The sequence below is a fragment of the Podarcis filfolensis genome, assembly GCF_964270895.1.
Source record: "Podarcis filfolensis genome assembly, chromosome: 14".
Lineage (NCBI taxonomy): Eukaryota > Metazoa > Chordata > Lepidosauria > Squamata > Lacertidae > Podarcis > Podarcis filfolensis.
Genome location: NC_139616.1, coordinates 24,751,834 through 24,775,522, shown reverse-complemented (window position 1 = coordinate 24,775,522; position 23,689 = coordinate 24,751,834). Strand labels below are relative to the sequence as shown.

General features: G+C 43.3%; 2 protein-coding genes and 1 long non-coding RNA gene across 9 annotated transcripts in view; 2 read left to right on the top strand and 1 right to left on the bottom strand.

Moving 5' to 3' along the window:
- The window catches only part of LOC310749660 (tigger transposable element-derived protein 1-like), a 462,962-nt gene that overhangs the window by 212,524 nt on the left and 226,749 nt on the right, over positions 1-23,689 (bottom strand). The gene's annotated exons all lie outside the window — the stretch shown is intronic.
- The window catches only part of MEGF11 (multiple EGF like domains 11), a 331,350-nt gene that overhangs the window by 155,337 nt on the left and 152,324 nt on the right, over positions 1-23,689 (top strand). For 6 of the 7 annotated variants that reach the window (XM_083586295.1, XM_083586293.1, XM_083586292.1 and 3 more), the window contains exon 7: positions 14,895-14,969. The exons of the other annotated variant lie outside the window; for it this stretch is intronic. In XM_083586295.1, coding sequence (XP_083442421.1) covers positions 14,895-14,969 — 75 coding nt within the window. The remainder of the gene's footprint in view (positions 1-14,894; positions 14,970-23,689) is intronic. 7 annotated transcript variants of the gene reach the window in all.
- Positions 1-23,689, top strand: part of LOC310749843 — a 313,237-nt gene that overhangs the window by 137,224 nt on the left and 152,324 nt on the right. The window lies entirely within an intron of this gene.

The window sequence follows — 23,689 nt, the reverse complement described above, 5'->3', positions numbered from 1 at the left end:
GAGGGGTCCATACACGGTCCCTTCCCCCCAATTTCCACAATTCACTTGGTTTAATTATGGTGGAGCTCCTTGAGGAGTGACTGCTAGCCATGATGGCTATGCTCTGTCTCCACAATTGAAGGCAGCAATGCTTCTGAGTACCAATTTCTGGAAACTACAGAGGGGAGAGTGCTCTTGTGCTCAAGTCCTGCTTTATGGGTTTCCCACAGGCATGTGGTTCACCACTGTGAGAACAGGGTGCTGTACTAGATGGGCCATTGGTCTGATCCAGCAGAGCTCTTCTTATGAGGGTTTGGCTCCTGGGCTTCTAAGCAGACCCAACTACTTCTGGCAGTTATTTGCCCTCTGCTGCTTTGAGTTGCCCTCCTGCTTCCCAAAAGTCTCACATTAGAATCTAAGGAACTACTTTTGGTGCAGACTAATGGGATCCTCCCCTCCCCTTCCTCCTCTCCCCCATCCTGTTTTCTGTGTACAGCAGCACCCATCATTACATTGATGCCATTGCACCACAGGATGCAAGTTCTTCCTTGCAGCATAAACCATTTGTGTGGTCCTTAGGACTCAGGCCCCACTATGGCAGTGTGTGTGTGTGTGTACTTGGCAGCAATTCCTGTTGGCACAGAGGACAAACTTTGAAGGACTTGTGGGAAACTGAATATTTTGATTACTATTTACGTGCCTCTTTCTGTCTTTGTATTGCTGTTTCCTAAATTCAGAGCCATTCTGGAGAGCAGGAGCAAAGCCCCATCTAAGTGAGAATATTTTAAATGAAACAGCCCAAATAAACTTCATTTTCTCCCAAAACCGGATGCTGGTAATGACGTTTTATGATCTGTTAGCTTAATGTTCAGGCTTATTACAGCCAGATGCTTTCCAGACTGCTGTGCTATCTTAACTCCATTCCCATTAGCAAGAGCAGAGATTCTGTTTTAGCAAATCATACACCAAGGCCACTCTTAAAAGCATGATAAGAGTCAACGATGGAAGGTCTATCTAGAGCAGGGATGGGAAATCTTTTTCAGCCCGAGGGCCACATTCTCTTCTGGGGAATCTTCCAGGGGCCACATGCATGTACATTTTACCTTAATACTGTAGACTAGTTTCTACAAACACACAAACACCCCCCCTCTTTCCATGCAAGTAAGAGGCATTGTCAGAGTTCAATGATGCACTCCACCCCAGGAGGGGTGTAGCCTGCAAAGAGTTCTGAGGGCCAGATGGAAAGTCCCGAAGGGCTACGTTTGGCTCATGGGCCAGAGGTTCCCTCATATAGAGCAGCATTCATTTCCCATAGTAGCCATCCCATTGCTTCTCAGAAACTCACAAGATGTAGTGATGGCCACCAACTGGACTGCTTTAAAACGGGAATTAGGCAAATTCATGGAGGATAAAGCTACCATTGGTCATGACACTAGTCATGATGGTCACATAATACCTTGTGTGTGTGTATTGCCTCCAGTTTCTAGGAGGCAACAAGGGAAAGGGTTATCATGCCCATAGCCTGATGGGCAGGATTTTAATCTGGAACAGTGTTTGATTCCCTCTGCCTCCTGATGGGAGGAATAATGCTCCCCCAGGGTCAGGGGGAAGATAGTATATCCACTCCTCACTTTGTTTTTTGATTAACACTGAGTGGTTGCACACAGAGTCTCCCCTCTGAGGACAGAGGCATTGCACATTTCCATTCCAGGCCCTATATGCTGAGTTTTTGGGCATGGGATTTCAAAATGCTTGCAACCCTTGCCCTGACGTCTGAATGAGCCTTAAAACAGCTTGAAACATTCTCAACCAACATTTTTATTAATTTGCTTCATGAACTGTGATGGAGGAAATGTGTGCTCCTTCTGCCCGAGTCTCAGTGTGCCCAAAGTAATACTGTCCCAGCCCATCAGCAATATTCTTCGTGTGACACTATTTACAAATGCTACTGTGGTTCTTAAAAATGATTTATGCAATTGTGTACCTGGGGAACCTCCTGCATTACCCTGAGAGTTCTCTGTGTTACAGGATTTAGATGAGGCATGAAAACACCCCAAAGAATAAAACAAGCTCTCTCTTTATGCTAATTTTTGTCTTTCCAGACAAGAAATAGGCCAAATTCTGCCTCTGGGTATCAGCAGCCAATTCCCAATTTAGTCTGACTCAACAGCGTCTGATTGTGGGGGTGGTGTTAGGAGATTCATCTGCCCCAAGTTTGTGGGGTTGGATGGAATGCCGCCTGAACTGATACTAAGTGTGGGAATGGTTGGCTGCTTGCCGCACAACTTCAAACGATGAGAGTCTTTGTGAGCCAGTGTGGTGTAGTGGTTAAGAGCGGGGGACACGTAATCTGGTGAACCGGGTTCGCTTCCCCACTCCCCCACATGCAGCTGCTGGGTGACCTTGGGCTAGTCACACTTCTCTGAAGTCTCTCAGCCCCATTCACCTCACAGAGTGTTTGTTGTGGGGGAGGAAGGGAAAGGAGAATGTTAGCCGCTTTGAGACTCCTTAGGATATCAAATCCAAACTCCTCCTCTTCTTCTTCTGTAACCACACTTCAGTCAGCAAGTGGTTGTCATGCTCCTGTAGAGCACTTGGAAATCCCTAAGAAGCGTGTCCTAGTCATGGGTTACTTCCCTTAGTTCCTCCATTGTCCTGTTGTTTTATTAGCTCTCTGTCCCAGTAGTGATTGCTTAGGAAAGAGATTTTGGGTTTGAGGTGGATAATGCAACAGAAATGTTTACCCATCACACGGCAGCTAGTGAAAAAGGGAAATTCCAGGCTACAGATAATTGGGAAAGGGATCAAAAATAAAACCACTAGCTTTGTAATGTGTTTAAACAAGGGATGAGAAGCTTTCTTTGCAGCCCAAGGGCTATGTCCTGTCTTGGGCCACATGCCAATGTTGGGCGGGGCCAGATGGAAAAGTGGGTGGAGCAATAGGTGTGACTCTTAACTTTGTACAGTAGGCTGCATTCCAACCATGCAGAAGTCAGTGGTTTCTACACATACAATACACATCTCTGCACCCTGGCCATCAAGAGGCATTGTCACAGTTTATGGATACATCCATTCAGCCATATCCATCTCTCAGCCATGAGGTTCCTCACTCCAGCTTTATACAAATCTCCGGTACTAATACACTTGGAATACTGCATCTCAAAAAGGACATTGTAGCACTTGAAAACGTGTAATAAAGTGCAAACAGAATGAACAAGTGGCTAGAGAGAGCTTTTTCCTCCCCCATGAGAAAAGGGTACAACATTGGGGGCATATTTGGGTTGGGAAAAGAACAAGAGAGAGGGGACAGGGTTGAGGTTTGTGAAATCATGCATGGTACATGAGAAAAACAGACGGAACCCAGAGGTGTCATCCAATGAAATTGAATGTTTGGAGATACGAGACTGGCAAAAAGAGGTGCTTTGTCACAACACATAATTAAACTGTGGAATTTGTTTCCATAAGAGGTAGTGAAGGGCACTGACGGGCGGCATTAGAAAAGGATTAATGTTCAACAACCATGATGGTGATGTTCTTCCTTTCATCTTGGAGGAACTATGCCTCTGAATGCCAGTTGCTGGGGATCATAAGTGAAGAGAGGGCTGTTGTTTTACATGCTTTTGGGCTTCCATAGAAGCATCTGGCTGACCAAACAAGTTGCTGGACTAGATAATCTCAAAAGGCTGTTTTCACTTTGCTCTGTCCATTCTCAAAGTCTCCTGCTGTCTCCCACACACCAATTTCATATGTGCCCCCTTGAAGCATTTGTGGACTCCCTCCCCCTTCAGCTGTTGGGCATGTTGGGCATTTCCTGACTCTTGACATCAAATTCTGGATGCCATAGTTCTTGAAATTGTATGACTAGCTGGATGTTTTAACTGTTGTGTTATATATTGATTTGTCTTATGTATGGATTGTGAACAGCTTTGAGATTTATAAATGAAAAGTGGTATCTTAAGTTTATAAAACAAATAAATAATATTCATGTATAGGGAAGTAATGTAATGTTTGGTCTGTAATGTTTCGTTTTGCTTCCCCCACCTATTTTCTGATACAGTATTTAAATAGGGAGCATCTGTTTTCTCTGTTTTGCTCCAGAAGGCAAATGATGCTTGGAGGATCTCCAGCTGTTGAGGAGGAGGAAGAGGAGGTTTGTGACTCGTCCTCCAATCACACACAGCTGTACTCTTAAGTGTCGGACTAACATTTCAGAAGTCCTTGGAAGCCATGAAACCTAGTGCTTGGGTTTAATTCAGCTACTTTCAGGGCTTCCTTCCAGCCATACAATTATGTAAACTTATAAGACAGTCAAGTGTTCATTGCACATATAGTGAATATGCTCCTCTGTTGCATTTGACACAACCTCCCTAGTAGTCTAGTTGAAAACAAAATATCTTAAGTTGTTCTTGATGTACTTAGCTTTGGAACATTGAGTATCCGGGGGAGAGAAAAGAGCGGGGGGGTGGGGGTGGGAGAGAAACAAATGGCCACTGATTTTCAAAGCAATGCAAATAACTTTGTGGTGTGCCATATGCAAGTCTTCAATCATTTCTCGTGCCCAAGAAATGAAATATGTGTTTGGAAAAATCAGATTGGCAAATAGAGAAATGCTTTGCATATTAATTTGATGTACTTGTTGAGCATTGGCTGTTCCTTAAGACATTGTAAAGGGAGAGGTTAGAGCTATTCCATCTAGAACCAGTTATTCACGTGGGATGTTTAAATCCAGGCTTTTATTGATGCTTGCAGCAAGGAGATAATAAATGCTTAACAAAAATCTCATCAGCATCCTTTAGCAGCCTCCAGTAGGGTCATGACTCTTCCCAGTGCTTCCTTATTTCTCTCTCAAGCTATCAGAAACCGGCAAGTATCACTCACTGCTCTTTCTCAGAGCTGTTTAGCTCTCCCTGGGAAATGGAACCAGCTTGGGACGAGCTGTGGCTCTAATTAGAAGACATTGGACATTTATGGCTCCGGAGGCATCAAATGGGGTCAAGAATAATCTTTTGATCAACTAATAGAGGCATCTGCAGATGGAAGTCACCTAGTCAAAAGCCCTGCTTTGGAAGCAGGTCCTGAAATTAGAAGCAAGAGCTTTGAGGAGCTGAGATTAAGAGAGGAATTGTTTGAGTGGGTGTTTTCGATCAACGCGCGGCAGTTGTTGTTCTCAGGCTCTTGAATTCTCTTTGGCAAATTCGGGTAGCAATGGTGACACTGCATGGCATGTGATGCTATTTGGTGTTGCTATTAATGAGTTAGTTATGGCACATGTGTGGTAGCCTGATTCTAGAGGCAGAACTTGGAGCAAACTCTGCAGCAAGAAAAGTCAGTTTATATGAATGATGCAAAGTGAAGTACTAAGTGGCTTGCTTTGCACCATTGTTGTCTGCCTCTGCTAGCCATTGGGAGGCCAAAGGACACCACCCAGAGATCCCATAATGGTCTTGAAGTAACTGATCAGTAATGGCATAGAAATGGTAGCAGCTACTAGCAATGGATGCATCTGTCAGTGTTGGTTTCTCAGTTTCTCTTTTTTTCATTCTTAAGTTCCATTTTTTTTACATCCCACATTTCTACTCATTTCTCCTAATATACATATTCGTTGACTCAGTTTTGTCTTATATGTGTGCTTTTGCAAATACTTTCCCCCCCAACAGACTGCATTTTTGTATTTTATGTTCACTTAGGTGCATTTTGGGTGCGCTTTTAATTAATATATACATTTTTGCAATTCAATAATTAATAATAATAATGACTGTGGTGGTGGAGTTATTGGTTTTATTTTTTGCTATGTTATATATCTGCCCTGTGATATTCTGATGAAGGAAAATAATAATAATAATAATAATAATAATAATAATAATAATAATAATAATAATAGCTATTATTATTCTTTGACTGGGCAACTGCATTGCAAAATTTGGAGAAATGCAAATTCCGAATGACATCTGTGTTTCAGTTTGCATATTGGTTTGGGAGGTGTCAATTTAGCAGGGTCTTTATAAACTGTGGCAAGTTCCAGGAATCACAGACATTGCACTCATGGGAAGGAAAGTGACACTCAGCTGGAGTCCTTCTAGGGATGCTAGGGATGTATGACGGCATTTCCCCCCCATTCTGCCCTGTTTTCATCAAATGCAGCATTGTTCCTGTTCCACTACAGTTCATCTTCTGCCAAAAATGGCATTATTCGTCTTGCTGTCTGCTGTGGCAAAATTACATAATGTATGTAATTTAAAGAATTAGTTACGTAAATTAATGTGCCATAACATTATTCCACCCCATTCATTTCAGTGCAAAGAAAACAGTATGCAAATAGGGGAGGGACATAATCAGTCACACATCGTTTGCGGACTGAAAGCAGCGACAACCATGAATAGCTTTCACTAAATTGATTTCCATTCTGAATATAGGATGAGTAAGCAAGCACAAGCAGTTTCTGGTCTTGTTTCTCTTTCCTTTGGAATCCTCTGACTTCTCTAGCGGAAGCAGGCCAGGTAACTGCTTAAGCCCAGCTGTTGTTAGAAGGACTTTTAAAGGGGCAGCACCTTGTTTCCTGCTTCAGGTGTGTCTGGTGTTGTCTCAGGTTGAGGTTTAAAGAACTAGCTTTGAAGATAAAATTAGAAAAGCAATTCATTAGCTTAATAACAAGAGTTCTGAAATCCAGTTACCTTTGCTGCAAGTGAAGTCCTGCTAAAAATCACAAATGGAATTAGATTCCACCACCTTCCTTCTTCTGTCCTGGAAGTCTGTCCAGACTGAGCGGGTGAATATTTTGCCTTCTGGAGGTTGTTGAACTATGCTGGCTGAGGCTGATGAGGGTTGGAGTTGAACAACATCTGGAGGGCATTACATTGGCTACTCCTGACCTAGAGTAAAATCACAAGTGGAATTGTAACCAATACAGATTAGACTCCCCCTCCTACTACACCTATCTTGGATATCTGTCCAGACTTGGGTAGCCAATGATGGGCCCTTTGGATGTTGTTGGAACTTCAGCTCCCGGCATCATCTCCTGAACATTGGCTGTTGCAAGTTGTATTCCAACATCAACTGGAAGCCATTACATTGACTACCCCAGCCTAGATTTGGTATTTCAAAGGTGGAGAAGCAGAATCTGAACCAGCAGTTGAATGCACATATTCTGCAGCTGCTCAACGGGCTTTTTTTGATCCTGAGGACAGTCTCTCTTTGCCACTGGAATTTCATTTGTCTTTATTAGGCAGTGATCGGAGCCCTCTGAACAGTGGGCTTTGATCCTGCCTCATGTATCACATTTGCCACTTGCAGGTGCACACCCCCCCCATTTTGCATCTAAACTGTCATCTAAGTGAGTGTCTTATCACTTTGCTTCCATTCAAGGCAAGAGTAATGAAATGGAACATGCTATCCTATAGACCAGAGGTGCAAAAAGCTGATGTCATTCCCCTCCTTTAGGAGCATAAAAAGATGCTTATCGTTGCTGCTAAAAAGAGATCTATGAGGAATAATTGCAAATGTGCTGTGAGAAATTGGCTCAACGGCAAGACAATTTCAGAGAAACAGCAGGTAGCTTTTAAAAAGCTATATCATGTAATAAACATCTTGCTGTGTTATTAGGCTTTTGTTTTAAGGTTTTTTTTTAAAGGATATCTATATCTATCATCTAGCTATCATCTATCTACCACAGTGTACAGAAGCTGCTGTTTTGAAAAAGTGCCTTGTTTGGTCCATTGGGTTACGGCTGGAATTCCACCCAAGGTCTTCCTGGCTTGAGGCCATTTGGCTGCTGAGATGTTGCAAGGAATGAGAAGCTTTGGGGCTAAAGGAGCTCCCAGATCTTTACATGCAGTTCTGTGCCAAATAATGTGAGGGATCTGGCACTGTACTTAAATTCCTGAGAATCACTGTCTCCTCCACTTGCCTTATGGATGTGGAGGTCAAGTCTTTGTAAGAAGAATCCTTCATGATTTGATCAAAGGTCCATCTGATGCACTTGTGTCCCAAACATCTGAAGGACACAGAGTTTGGAAAGGTTGTCCATGGCTTTTATATTCCAGAGGTGGAAGAAGAATCTGACTTGGCAATTGTATTTGTTTAAAGCTGTGTTTTTTACTTCAGTTATTTGTTTAGGTGTTTTAAAAATGTATTTTTATTTCTTATGTTCTCTGCTGCCTTTTAATCTCACAACAGCTCTGTGAGGTAGATGAAGCTGAGAGATAATGGCTGATCCAATGAGCATTGTGGCTCAGTGGGATTTTGAACACAAGTCCTAGTGCAGCATCCTGACCACATTGGCTTTACCCTCCATTTCCCCTCAGTAGCCAGCTAGGTGCGTCTGGGACGCTTACAAGCATAGTGCGAAAGTTATGGCTTCCCCTTGTTGCTTGCTCTTATCAGATATACTACCAATGGACATGGGTGTTCCATTGTACTGTAGATGTACAGGGTTGCATCTTTCAAAAGTATCCTGAAGGGTGAGGAGCTTCTGTGACCTGCTTGTATGGCTACATGATTTCCTCACCTGCCTCTACCTTCCTCAGTACCTTTCCCAGTCTTGCTTCTTGTGTTAAAAGGTATAATAATCTCCACACAGTTTAAGACACATTGGATGATTCACTAGGCTGGGCCCAATGTCAAATAACTCACGATGATCTTCCTCTTCTATGCAGCTCCTTTGTTAAAACGGGAGGGTGAATTAACCCTGATACCGGGGATAGCCGCATGGTCAACCAGCAGCTTTTTGAGGGCACAACTCCCATCAGCTTTGACTATTGGCCTTTCTGGTTGGAATTGTTGGGAGCTGAAGTCCACCCACATTTGGCTGCCTTGCCTTACACTCATGCAACAAAAGCTCCATTAAGGAAATGATGCAAACTTGCTTCATTTGCCTACAGAATTTAGAGTGGCTGGATGCAGAGGATGATGATGAAGAAGAATATTGTATTGCATAAACATAGCCTGGACCATCTTCTTCAAAGGATGACATGTGGTGCATCCTGGCTAGTCAGGCATTTAATATATATTATTATTTTGCTGTCTCCATCTTTTTACTGCCAACCTCTATCATTTCCGCCCCAGAATAAAGACTTATGAGATACTTCTAGTTTTGAATACAAATAGGGTAGGGAAATACTGTGGCGAAACCTAGGAAGTTAACCATTATGAATTAACCCAAACTGTTCGTTTTAGTAAAGGTTCTTTGAAGCATCTCAATACGTTCTGCAGCATAAGCTCCCTGGCAGATATTCTTGCGCCCAGCTTGCTATTAATTTGTATTTCAACAGGGCCTGTATATGCACACAGCTGAAGGCACCATAGATGCAGCTGGTCTTCTGTGAATGGGGATCCTTCTATATACTGCTGGCTGGCCTGAAATTATTCCCTTTGAGGTGGCTTTGTCACACTGGCACCTCTATTGTCCTTTTCTGGGCATTAGATCTTGGAAAAGATTGCAGGCAGTTTGTCATTTCCATCTCTCCATAGATTGAATGAAAAACCAGACACAATGATCTCTCGTGGGGGATTTTAGCCACACGCAGAAGCCTTTCCAGCGCCTTTCCGTGTGTGTGTGTGTGTGTGTGTGTGTGTGTGTTTATACCACTTTCATCTGAAGATTTCATGGCAGTTCACTGCATATATATCTTCTATGAAAACCTTACCCAAACCTGATACTCTCCAAATGTTATGTTGTTCCGTTCCTATCAGTCTCAAAAAGGGATGGGGAAGATATTTAATATTGTTTGTGATTAAAGGCAAATCTACCTAATTCACACTTTCCAAAACAGTACATGAATCACAACACAGCAATCCTTCAAAATGTGCATTTCTCTGAATTTTGCAATGCCATTTCCCAGCCAAGTAACAAGTACTAAAATGCATATACTAAGGTAAAATGTGCATATAAAGGTGTGTATTGGTGGAAAATGACATATGAAAATGTGTTATACTATGGAGAATATAAAAATTAGAGAATAAATGCTTTGCAAAAATTCATGGATTGGGTAGAATGGCAAAGAAAAAAGTGTGCAGTAAGAGAAATTTCCACTAAAATGCTGGTTAATTTTCATGAGGTTTTTCTTAATGAACTGATATGGAAATATGGAAAACTGAATTTAAGACTGGAAAAATGAGGAAACTGGCTCTCTAGAGCTGATGGAATTAGGGAAATCCAAAATTCCCAGAGGGCACCAGGTTGGGGAAGACTTCTTTATGAAACTGGGTTTTTTGGGGGGGGGAGTTGCAAGAATTTTGGCTTAGGTGTCTCATTTTGCCCCAGTCTTCACCTCCCTGTGTGGTTCTTATATTGCAAAACAAAACCATGAAACTGGCATTTATCCACAGCCCATTTTTGTTATGTTGGTGCTCATTGTCCATATCACCAGCAAACCTACAGCTGATGGGGAGGTTGGACTAGGTTCCATTCATTCATTCCAAAACATTTTAGCTTGCTTTTCTCAGAAGAAGAAAAAAAACCCATCCACCACCCCACGCAAAATGTGATTATAAACTACATTCAGAAGACTTGTGTTGAAAAAGCAGTATAGATATTTATTAGATTAATTTGATTCAGTGAATAACCCATTAGCAGCCTATTTTCTGCATCATGCTTAATAAGGATTGCTTTGGCTTAGTATTTGGGGTTTCTGTTTAACATTGTTGTTTTTCTTCTTAAATATTTCTGTAAGATTCCTCCCCGCCCCCCTTAGGGCTGTATCCAACATTATCTGTCCTCTAGTGTGAGAGCAGATAAAGGTAAAGGTAAAGGGACCCCTGACCATTAGGTCCAATCGTGACCGACTCTGGGGTTGCAGCACTCATCTCGCTTTATTGGCCGAGGGAGCTGGCATACAGCTTCCGGGTCATGCGACCAGCATGACTAAGCCGCTTCTGGTGAACCAGAACAGCGCACGGAAACGCCATTTACCTTCCCGCCGAAGCGATACCTATTTATCTACTTGCACTTTGACGTGCTTTCGAACTGCTAGGTTGGCAGGAGCAGGGACTGAGAAACGGGAGCTCACCCCGTCGCGGGGATTTGAACTGCCAACCTTCTGATCGGCAAGTCCTAGGCTCTGTGGTTTAACCCACAGCTCTACCCACGTCCCGTGAGAGCAGATAGGTGAGCTTTAATATGACACAACAGAGGCCACAACACCAGTTGCACAACACAATAGTTCTGCTAGTGGAAACTCATTGTGCAACATATGGTTGTACAATAGACTGCAAAGTTACCAGTAACTTGCTTTTATACATTCTCTTGTGTAATAACGTTCCACCGGTGCAAAAACCAGTGGGACAAATATAAAACTAAGTGACTTTAACTTAATGCCCTGTTGGATAAAAAAACAACAATGAAGGTTTGTAAGCATCTGTTTAAATAATAATAAAAAAGGGTTACCCATTTTGGGCCTTCAGGTGAGGGCAAGCTGAGATTGAAACAATCAGAATAATGAAATAGAAGCAACTGATTGTATGAGTATCCAACAGGTGCCAAAAAGAAATCCGTCCAGACAGTACATTGCAAAATATAAACCATTGGACATTTGTGCTCTAAGTCATTGCAGGGGCTTTTTTTTGTAGATTTGTCTTAATGCTTGAAATATAAATCAGTAGGATGGCTGTCTCTTTCTGACACCTGACCTGTGCCATGGGGGTCACTGGAGTCTTTCTCTGAAAGCCTTGCTGCCTATGTTTTTGCCTGCGGCAGGAGGAGAGGCCTCCAGTAATGAGAGAGGGTTCCAAGGCAGATGGGTGCCTAACAATAGAACCAACTGCTGTCTCATTTTGCCCCAAGTTCAGTATTTATTGTGGTTTTGGTTGCATCATTTTCTCTTCACTGCCCTTCTTAACTTTTGAAGAATAAGAGAGGTTTTTTTAAAAATAAAATAAAGAAGAAGAAGAAGAAGAATGATGGGCACCCGTCAAGTGACTGTCTATGTTCCTGTCAGCAATATTTCCCCCATCTTGTCTTTTCCTGCCTAAGGAAGCTTTTAAGTTCTAAAAATGTTCTGGCCTTAATTTGTCTAGAGGTTGACTGAAGTGATGTGCATCTGTCTCTCTCTCTCTCTCCCTCCCTTTCTCCCTGCTAAACCTGTCCCTCCACCATCAGCAACCTGCAGTGTTTCTGGCATTACAAGCTACCTTTTCTGAGTACAACCTAATCCGAATTGGTTAGTTCAAGATTGTTAAGGCAGAACATCCCCCTCCCTGGCTGCAGTCCTAGGTCACATCCGCACCAAACCATACGCCCTTATACTATGTGAACAGCCATGGCTTACCCCATGGGTAGGCAAACTAAGGCCTGGATCTGGCCCAATCGCCTTCTCAATCCGGCCCGCAGACGGTCTGGGAATCAGCGTGTTTTACATGAGTTATTTGTGGGGCATAGGAATTTGTTCATCCCCCCCCAAAAAAAATAGACCAGCCCCCCCACCAGGTCTGAGGGACAGTGGACCGGCTCCCTGCTGAAAAAGTTTGCTGACCCCTGGCTTACCCAAAGAATCCTGGGAACTTGTTAAATGTGCAAAGATCTACAGATCTGAGGAGGAGTCCTGGAACAAACAAAAATGCAGGGAGCCAGCTTACTGAGTTTCCCAGAATGGTTCTTCAGGTTCCTTTGATAAGCAAAACAGGGAATGGGAGGGAGAAAATACCCAAGTTATTGCTCTTTTTTTCTAAATGGGCAGGGTGAGTGTGTGTGTAACTCTTTCTTTTGCCCTAGCAGCCTCTGCATCCTGAAACCATTTTGCACCTAGGAAAAACTAATGCAGTTAGGTTTGCCTAACATCACCTGCATCCCATCTCAAGACTTTACAGTCTCCAGACTTTGCAGTGACTCCATTGTGCCTTGTTCTCTCTCCACATCCATCCTTCTGACTGGAACCATAGCTCACTATTCTGCAGTATTGCAGGTGTCCTAAAGGAATTAGAATTACCTAACTGTGACGTTTGTCCCCCCCCGCCAATGGATCAACACAGCTCCCTACATCTTTCGAGTGCTACCATTGTTGCTATGGAAATTGCATTGCTTGATCTTAGGTATAGGAGGCCAAGCAGCTTAACTGGCTATGCGAACGTGGAAGATGATTAAGATATATATTTAAATAAATCACTGGGGCTCTCAAATTCGTGTGCATTAAAAAAAAAAAAGGCACAAAGCCCCCCACAATTCCAAACGTGTGGAAAGATGTTAATTGAGGCTTCTTTGGACTTTGTGTTTTTAAATGGCCTGTCTTGGTGTAACTATTTATGAACTGAATTGCAAGGCAGGAATTGGAAATCCAAAGGGCATAACAAATAATGCATTGGCCCCAAAGTTTAATCACTGCTAGTCAAGGAAGACGGAAAAGCCAGCTTTGCTTGGCCCGCAGACACGGCTTGTAATATAGGGCATTGGAATGTCACTGTTCCCTGCGAGTCGAGGGGTGCCCTTGCATTTTAAAAAGGCCGCTTTGAAAGCACCGAGGAGGACTTGAAAGAGCATCTGCCCTCGGCGGTCTGTGCAGGTTGTGTGTAAATGGGGCTCTGCGGTGTTAACGGAGCTAAGCCTGGATTACTGCCTCCATATCGAGATCAAGGCAGCACTGTATGGAGATATTTACAATAAAATATGGATTTATATAGTGCCTGTCTGAAGCGGCACTGCAGCCCGTTGCTCAGGTGACAGAAAGATGTTCCAACTGCTGGTGTTATATGGTGCCAAAATGATGAGGTCTGTGGCAATAGCAGGGTCCTCTGCAAAGAGAGATATGGCTCTGGTGGCATACAGAACAGTGCCCCCAAAGCAGGGCATAGTTCCCCAACCCAGATTTAATGATTCATAACAATCAATGTAAAAGTCTGTAGAGCTGCTGGTTGGCAGCCCTGCAATAGCCACCTTAGCTCATTAGAGAATGCTTGTTGCTGAGGTTGTTGCACATTCTGCCCTTCCAGAGCCACATCACAGAAGCATATGTGAAGATTACAGGTAGACTTAGTAACTTCTTCACCAACATGCTTACATTTAGGGAAACTTTCCTATCTGAAGTGTTGAAGCTCTGTTGTCTGTCAGCTACACTTAAGCCTCCCTCCCCCGGGAGTTATGATACTCATGGACATTCTGTGACATCACAGAAGCTCATTGTGTTTCCGTGCAAGCAGGAGCAACAGCAATAGGCTTACTGCTTCCCCCAATCATGCCAAGAATTAGCTGTGTGGAGCTGAAATAAATATAAAAATGCACGTTTCAAGAGGTTGCCTTTCCTCTGATACTTCCAGCTCACTTTGTGGCTTGCTAAATTTCTGTGCCATTACCTCAGCACTGTGGGAACCTGTGTCAATTAGGCCCAACCAAGCCTCTGGATTTGGCCTGCCATGTTGAACCATGTCCAGCATGTAATGTCAGGGCTGGGGAAATTCAAGCCTTCAGTGCCAAGGAAGAATTGGGGCATCTGCAACCATAGCTTCAATTCAGTGCTGTTTTTGAACTTGGTGCCTTTGTCTGTCACCCTGCATTGCAGGGGACTGAACTAGATGACCCTTGGGGTCATTTCCAACTCTGCAATTCAATGATTCTTGAATACAAGCTGCAGCTGCAAAGGAAGATGGCAATTTGTTTATTTTTTTAAAAGAAAAATACTGGATTATGTGAAAACTTTGACTGGACTAGCATAAGACTGATGTCCAGAAATATTCTGTGTCTTGTTCCAACGATGGGGAAAAAGGGAAGTTATTTCTTAACAATCAAATGTAGTTTAGTTTCAGTTTGTTCTGTTTTGGGATCTCAGGCCCTTCTGTATTCTTAACTGTGTGTTCTTGTTATGCTGTTAGTGTTCAGTTAAAGATGCTCCCTTTCCTTTCTCTTGCCATCTTTTGCTCTCGCCCTCCCTTCCACCTCGCCTTCCCCACCTTCTTTTCTCTGCATCCTTCCTTTTCGTTTTCCCATTCAATGTCAGGAAGGGCCACCTCTGAAGGGGCACCCGAGCACACGGCAGCACCAGCGGGGAGTAGCAGGAACCACACCGCCAACAGTGAGTGGGTCCAAAACGCAATCTCTAGTGGTGGTGATGGTCTGTCTTTTCTTGTTCTTTGCAAGCGTGTGTTGGCTGGGCTGGGGTGGTGGTGGTGGAAGTGGTTCTGTCCATTCTGTTCACTGTGCATGCTTTTTCTTTCCTTTCTCAGCTCTTCTGTGCCATGCATGTCACGCGGCACTCCGTGCTGCGTTCTGTGTGTTTATGTCAGGCTGTGTGTGTGTGTTTCTTTTTATTTATTCAGTCATTTGTAAACTGCACTTTTGGTATGCAACAATAAAACAAAAACACAATACCACAGTGACAGCAGGAAAGACCTGGATAACATAGCAGTAAAAACAGGTTGATGGGGTTTTTTTTAATAATAAAAAGTGCCAAAGGCCTCTCTGAACAATGCAGCTTGAAAGAAAGTAGGCATGACTCTTGCTGAAATTGTATTTGGCATAGAGTTCCACAGGGCAGGGCCTGCCACAGTCATGTCTCAGTTTGTGGCCAACTGAACTGCAGGGGAATAGGGGACCACTAGAAAAGCCCTATCAGAAAGTCTCTGGGCTTAAGGAATGAAGCAGTCCTCAAGGCCTTACTTTGGGCGCAGGTTGTCTAGGGCTTTGTGAATTAACAAAATAAACTTGATTCTGACCTGGTAGCAAATTGGCAACCAATGCATCTCTCTTGGTAAAGAAGTGACTTGCTGCCGGTAACCTGCTCCTGTGAGGAATCTGGCTGCTACATTCTGCAGGAAGTTGCAGCTTTTGGACTGGATGCAAGGACAGCCCCACATAAGGCATGTGTCAGTAATCAAGTCTTCAGGTTACCCAAGCATGGTAGACAAGTCTGGTCTAGGGATGTTTGCAGCTGCTGTGTACCAGTTGAAGCTGGTGGAAAGTATATGTCATTCATATATACGATCTGAAATGTGATCCGTAACTCTCTGTGTATAAATAATGGAACTTTACTCACGTGGGGAAGTTGCCACAGTGTTCATTTGGCTTAGACTGGTGAATAGGGTGATATTCTTCCAGTGGCTTTCCTCCTTTTTTGTTTTGCCTGGAAAACTCTAGGAAGCAATTCAGAAATGGAATCAAATGGATAAATAGATGGGGAGCCTGCTCAATATGTTTTGCTATCTGAAGATGCAGAGCAGGAAGTCACCCATCCCTAGTTCGCCTTCAGAAGCCTGGTGATCAGATTGCATCCTCCCCCACCAGTGGTTTCAGTTCACACTGCTCGGTGACACTGGAGCAGCAAAGTTATTGTGTTGTGGTTACCAAACACCTGTTGGCTGCCAGGTTTTTGGGAAGCTCTGCCCAATACAGTTTGACAGGTGAGTGGAACAGCTCTCCTGTCAGTCAGCCATCTGATGTCCTAATGATGCTGGGTGATTGAGAGGTGGAATGTCCCACCTACCTGTCAAAGTTGACCCACGGATGTAGGGCCTTATAAGGAACTGACCCACTGAGTCAGAATCAACCCCCCCCCCACCTTGGCTTTAATGCTGCTGTCTATCAAATTAGTCTAGTCTATGTATACAAAACTAAAAAAAATAAAATGCTAGTAGACCATAGGATAAATTTAAATAATTTATCCTATTTCTGTCGGTGTAACCTGCGATTGCCTTGGCAGGGTCTCGGCTGGCTAAACCGCTCAGGCAGAGTCAAGCAACAGTTCCCTCCATTTACAGTCTCTGTGGGTTTGAATTTGCAGGGAACTGTTTGTTAAAAATCCTCATTAGAAGAAAATGCGGAAGCTTTTTTTTTTATATAAAGAAAAATAGAATGTGCATTTGGCATTTTATTGCTTGTTGCCCCCAAATAATTTCCTCGTTAGGCAAAAGCGGGTGACATCACACTTGCTAACTACTAGTGAGAACTTCCCAAATCTTTATTATTGTTGGGACAAATCCATTTATGCATAAAAGCTTCTGGGCATTGCCAAAATAACATGATCTGATTGGAATCAGGCACGCGTTCTGCACTGCAGTCTTGGGCTGGTGCCAACAGCTATACAAAGTGAGAAGGAGGATAAGCTGGAGAGCCAGTAATTCTTTCTCTCCTGGTCTTGCACACGCACAAGATGACACCCTATTTCTCTCTCTCTCTCTCTCTCTCTCTCTCTCTCTCTCTCTCTCTCTCTGCTCTGGATTAATTAATCTCTTCTCAAATAGTCAGAAACTCAGTTTAGAGTTCATGCACACCTTATTTTTGAAACCTGGATGCAAAAAAACAAACAAACGGTTTTGGGTTTAAATTATAAAGTACATGCATCATCCTGAAAGCTGCATGTGCATTTAAATGTCCGGGCTACTCTGCAGTAAACACTGAAGCCAGTTCCTTTCCCAGCCACAAGTTTGATGCTTAATGGAGGGAAACCCAGTCACTTAAATACTGGCATGCTATGCACCATTGGCAATACTGCTTGCTTGTTTTGCTACTTAAACACCGGTATATTGTATATGTAGATATAAAACATAATGTAGGAATTGCATCCTTAACTCTACACTGAGAGCCAGTGTGGTGTAGTGGTTAAGAGCGGTAGTCTCGTAATCTGGGCAACTGTGTTCGTGTCTCCGCTCCTCCACATGCAGCTGCTGGGTGACCTTGGGCTAGTCACACTTCTCTGAAGTCTCTCAGCCCCACTCACCTCACAGAGTGTTTGTTGTGGGGGAGGAAGGGAAAGGAGAATGTTAGCCACTTTGAAACTCCTTAGGGTAGTGATAAAGCGGGATATCAAATCCAAATCCAAACTGTGCTCATAAGTGGAGGAGGACTGTAGCTCCGTGGTAGAGCACCTGTTTGGCATACAGAAGGTTCCATGTTCAATCCCCATTGGACTCCAACTCCCATCACCTCTGACCTTTGCCTGGTGTAGGTGGGAAGCTGCTAGTGGATGGCTATAAAAGAAGAGTGGACCAATTTATGGAGAAGGCTCCAATGTCTACTAACTTCAATGGCTGTGGTCTGCCTCCACAGTCAGAGGCAATAATGCTACCAGATGTTGGAAATCACAAGTGGGGAGAGTGCTCTTGTGCTCAGGTCCTGCTTGCATGCTTCCCACAGGGTTCTGGTTGACCAGTGTAAGAACAGAATGCTGGACTAAATAGACCATTGGCCTGATCCAGCAGGCTCTTCTGATGTTCTTATGAGTTGGAGTCCAGCAACAGCTGGAGAGTGGTTAGCCCATGCCTTGGGCAATAGACACTACTAGATAATACTGATTTAGGAGGACTAATGTTCCAATGCCTTTTAATAAGACAGATTCTTATGTGTGCTTTGAAAGAAATGCTCTTTAACCATCCTGGATGTGCAGAAAATCTGTGGACAAAGTAGGAAGGAACAGATAGGTGTAGAGAGGGGGAAAGCAGTGCAGATTTTTGGCAAAAGATTTTGTTTTGTGTTCCATTGCTAAGTTCCAGGCAGCATGAGACTTGAGTCAGAATTTTGGTTCATCTAGTTCAGTGTTTTGATTGGGTGAGGCTGTGCAAGGTCTGAGGCTGAAGCCTTAGCCTTGATCAAGACCCAAAATGAATCAGAGATGCTGGGGATTGAACATTCACAGCCACACACCCTCCTGAGCAAAACAGTCAAGTCCTGTGAGGGATATCTCCATTGTCAGGACTTCTGTACATCTGCAGTCACAGCAGACGAGCAAAGAATCAAGTACAGCCTAGAGCAGCTGGAATATCTTTTGCTCCTGAGAAGGATCTTGGGATTCTATGGGCAACAGAATTTAAAAAGTGGGTACCGCAAAAAAATAAAATAAACAACCCTGCAAATTCAATTTGTGGGGTGTTCTTGTGTTCCTGTTGATGCCATTTTGGATGCAAGTGTGTGAGAGGCTAGACTCCTTCTGGGTGCTTTAATTTCAGCAAATAACCATGTGAAGCATTTCCACTGCCAGAGTTGCTTAATAGGGATGATTAAAGGCCTTCCCGTTTTTAGTGCTGTCTGTCTATGTACTTGCTTCCTTGCAAATCTTAAATTCACTTTTTAAAAGAATGAAAGAAGTTCAACAAAAAATGGGGGAAGGAAAAAAAAAGTATGAGTCTGCTCATAAAAGAATGTGAATTTTTAGGAGGAAAGTAGCTATAAATGGCCCTTAGTTTATGGACTTTTCACATTGTAAAAAGCCATCTGCTATAACCATAGCCAGCTTAATTGGAATACGCTGTTCTATTAACGGGTACATGAGAGGTCTGTCAGGAAGAACTGCAAATCACCCCGCTCTTATATCTTTCCCCTTCTCCTAAGGTTTTGGGGGGGAAGAAACTCTCTTTGCAAGTGTTACATTCAGAGATGTGTTTGCATCGGTGATTTCTTGAAGGAGAAGGAAGGATCTGTTCTTAAAGACGGCCAAGGTGCAGTCTGTGGAAGCCCCTGGTGTCAAGCTTTTAAAATCAAGGAAAGTTATTCTCACCAACTGTTGCCTTTCTTTTGCTCTGGGTGCTTAGTTTTCTCAGGCGCACCAACTCCTATGCGCGGAGGTGTCTTTGGCCCCCTAAATATCTGCTGGCAGGGGGCCGGGCCCCCTCGGTGTTGAGGGGATGGAGGAGGCTGAACACGGTTCAGTTCAGTAGTTGGCTTCTCCTGAGTGTGAGAGAGGGAGCTGCAGCGTGCTGGATTCTGCGCTCGGCCTCCTCCCGATGATGCGATGTGTGTGTCATGCGTTGCATGCATGACATCACACACGTGCGACACACACTAGGCGCATGACATCACATGCTGTGCGCCAGGCCCCGCCAATCTTGGTCACAAGACGGTGCTTCTGGTTTTGCTGGAATTAAGGACAGAAATACCGTATCTGTCAGTTTTGATTTCTCTCAGTTTCTTGCTTTTCTAACCTTAAGTTCAATTTTTCCCAATGCAATGCATTTTCGTGCATTATTCTCACTGATATATGCATTTTTATGCACATTTCCCCCTAATGCACACATTTTTATGAACACTGTTGGTTAGAGAACTGCACTGCAGAACTTGAAGAAGTAGGGAAGGTTATTGCTACATTTTGTTTCACATGTTGTGTTAGGAAGTGCAGATCATGCAAGTTCATGTTAAAATACAAACCAAACCAAATTTCTTCCCCATCTCTGGCTGGAGGTAGCACTTCTCAGTTGCTGAATGGTGCTTTCTCCCATGTTTAAAATTGCACAGAGCGGTTTAATGTGCTCAAGACTTAGAAAGTTCCTTTCCTCGCCCCCCACCCCCACTGAAGGGTGAGCCTTTGGGGAGAGCACTGTTAGGCCATGTCTCTGCAGCTGGCTGGACTGGGAGATGGCAAAACAGATGTTACAATGATTTGTATTTAAAGGGAAATTAGTAGCTTAAGACAGCCTTCCATCACCCAGTGCCCTCCACATGTTTTGGACTATAACTCCCACCATCCCTGACCACCAGGCCTGCATACTGGGGCTGATGGGAGTTTAAGCCTTCAACATCTGTAAGGTCCCAGGTTGGAGAAGGATGGTCTAGCCCTAGGCCATGGAAAAGAATCCTCCTTTACTGGAGCATTTGGGTTTTTGTATGCTAGTTTATCTGGCTGATGACATTGGTTGTTCTCAGAAAGCCCATCTCTGTTTAACTCTCACTTTTATACATGTATTTATATAAATCAGTTTCTTAACATCTTTATAAATAATATATTACTAAACCCTTTAGCTTGGTGATTATAGGATAGGGTTGCCATATGTCTGGAATTTCCTGGACATAGCTGGAATACTGCAGTTGGAAGCAGTGTCTGGGTGGAAATTGCAAAAATGTCTGGGAAAATATGGATGTATGGCAACCCATATCTGCAGTGTTGGGTTTTTTTGGGTTTTTTTTAGATTTCCCTTTAAAATAGATTTACAAATTCTTTTTCTTTTTTCCATCTTCAGTTTTGCTCAACAACTTTTATGTCCGGATTTTCACTTTTTGAAATATGACAACCCTATTATAGAAACATGGAGGGTGGATGAAACCTGACATGAAGTAGATCAAATCTTCCTGCTAATAAATCAAAACACCGCCCTCCTTCTTTTGCCCTTTGATTTTTATGTCACAATTTTTCTCCTGAATTTTGGTTTTGCGATGGGCTGGCTGTAGGTTATCCCTTTTCCACTTCCAAGTTAAATGAACCTTAGAAAGTGTACTTCCTAAGAATTAGAGAGGGAATGTATTTATTTGGAATAATTATATCCTGCCTTTTGATTGAATGATACTCAAGGTGGCTTGCAGCAGATTGTAGTAATATATGCAAGCCAACAGAACCATCCATCTTTAGTCCCCTGGCTGATAGGTGGGGCCCAGAGTGTCCTTTCTGTCTAAAGTTCAACAGCAGGGATCATCCAGTGTCCAACTTAAGGGGTTAATTCTGTTTGTGTTAAAAGTCGACTAGCCAAGACGTATTGCTTAGCAACCGGTCAGGGTGGCATGATCTTTCCAGAGGTAGCACATACTCTGATTGGTGGTACCATTCTGAGGGAGATTTCCTTTGTAAGTTTGAGTGTCTTCTTGTTATGTACTAGGCATGGACTAAAAAACCCCCAAAACATATCTGTTCCTTTCCCCTCAAATTATACACTGATACATATTTTTCAATGTTGATTTATGCTGCTTTCCTTCTAATAGTCTCAGAATTGATAGGTTTGAGTCCAGCTCCTACAACAAATTTAGATAGGATGTTTGCTTATATCACACAAATTGGATTGTGCATGGTGCAGGTTCACCTCATTGTCTTTTCCCCTTGTGCCAGAGGTGGCTTGTCAACAGGAAGAAGGCTTGCTAGTGATTAGGACATAGGTGACCAATGTGATTCCCTCCAGATGTTGTTGGACTACAGTTCCCATAATGCCTCATCGCTGGTCACACTGGCTGAGGCTGACAGGAATTGGAATCCAGCAACATTGGCTGGTCCTAAATTAAGGCGACTTATTAACTAGCTGTAAATGCCTACTTGCCTTTTCATTCTTGATCGTGATTGTGGTTGGTGAGGAAGAGCATAGATTGAGTGACATAGTAAATGGTGCTTTCATATTCTTGGGAGAAACACAGTGTGTATAGCTGGAGGGAGTGCATGACAATTAAATTCTGAGGGTCATATTAAACAAATTTGTGGAGAAGGGAAGTAATAGAACCACTGTCTTCTCCCTTGGAAGGGACCCCGATGGCCATCTAGTTCAACCCCTTGCAATGCAGGAATCAGCAAAATAATCACTGACAGGTGGCTATCCAACCTCTGTTTAAAACCTCCAATGAAGGACAGTTCCACACCTTCCTAGGTAGTCCATTCCAGAGTCAAACAGCCCTTGTTGTCAGAACGTTCTTCCTGATGTTTACTTGCAATCTCCTTCCTTGTCATTTGAATCCATTGGTTTTGGTCCAACCCGATGGAGCAGCAGGAAACAAGATTGCTCCATCTTTCATGTGACAGCCCATGTGACAGATATTTGAAGATGACAACCACCCACCTCTCAATCTCTTCTTCTCCAGGCTAAGCATCCCCAACTCCCTCAACCATTTCCCCCATTTTAATTTGGGACAGGTTGAGTTATTTGCTCTTCATGCCAGATTTTTCTGAAATGGGATTTAAGCAGAATTCCTCTAATCAGAGGAACACCTAATTTGTGTATATGTTTTTTGTTCCTTTTGCCTTTTGGGAAACATCTGTGATAAAATTTAATTTTGTTGTATTTACAGCAAGATCAGTTCCCTGATTAAAAAGCAATGGTTCCCACTGACTGACCTTGTGGAATGTCAGCTCTGGAACTCTGGATATCTGTTGGAAGATTGTTATGGCATAACTCTCTCTGCTGGTGTATGACGGTCTATTGATTGAAATAACCTTACATACAAATGAGTCTATAACTGGAGTTCTCGATGATTTTTTTCTGCTGGATTTTTATTTGATACCCTTCAATGTCAGGCAAGGAGCACTTTGGCGTGGAGAGTTGCATATAGCGAAAGCTTGTCTTGTGTGAAAAATTCCAACGTCAATGCCTGTGGTGAATGGACCATTTCTGAAAAATCCCCTTGCCCTACAGTAGAGATTCAACGATAAGAGAGTCATTGTCATCAGTTATGGTCCACCCCCGAGATCTCACATCCCCATAATAGCTTCTTCAAGCCTTATTGGCTGATCAGTTTTTCGGAAACTGCATTAGTTGAGGAGAGAAGGCATGTTTTCCCTTTCCGGCAGTGCATCATCCTTTATCTGGGGAAGGAGATAAAGGATGGTGTTAAGCACTGAGGTTTTATTCTAACTAAATGAGCAAGATAGCTCTGCTTCCCCCCCTTAGGTATAGCAATTAAGAATTTATATAGCTATTCATTCTAGATAATAATGTACAGAAACTGTTTTGTGCACTCTCGCCCTTTGCTGTTAGATGGGAATAAAAGAGCAGCATTGTCTGTTGCAAGATAGCTCTTCTTTGCATGGTTGATGCCAGCAGTGGCAAGTCACTCACACACTGACCTTGGCACCTTCCTCTCACATGTGCTCTGTGACAGCTTAAGGACATGAGAACAAGCTGCTGGGTCAGGGACAAAGGCCCATCTAGTCCAGCATCCTGTTCTCATGATGGCCAACCCAATGCCTGTTGGAAAGCACTCTGCTCACCACCTGTTTGCAACAACTGGTATTCAGAGGCATACTGGTATTCAGAGACAGACTGCCTCTGACAGTGGGAGTAGAACATAGCCATTGTGGTTAGTATCCAATGGGAGGATTATCATTTATCTAACCCTCTT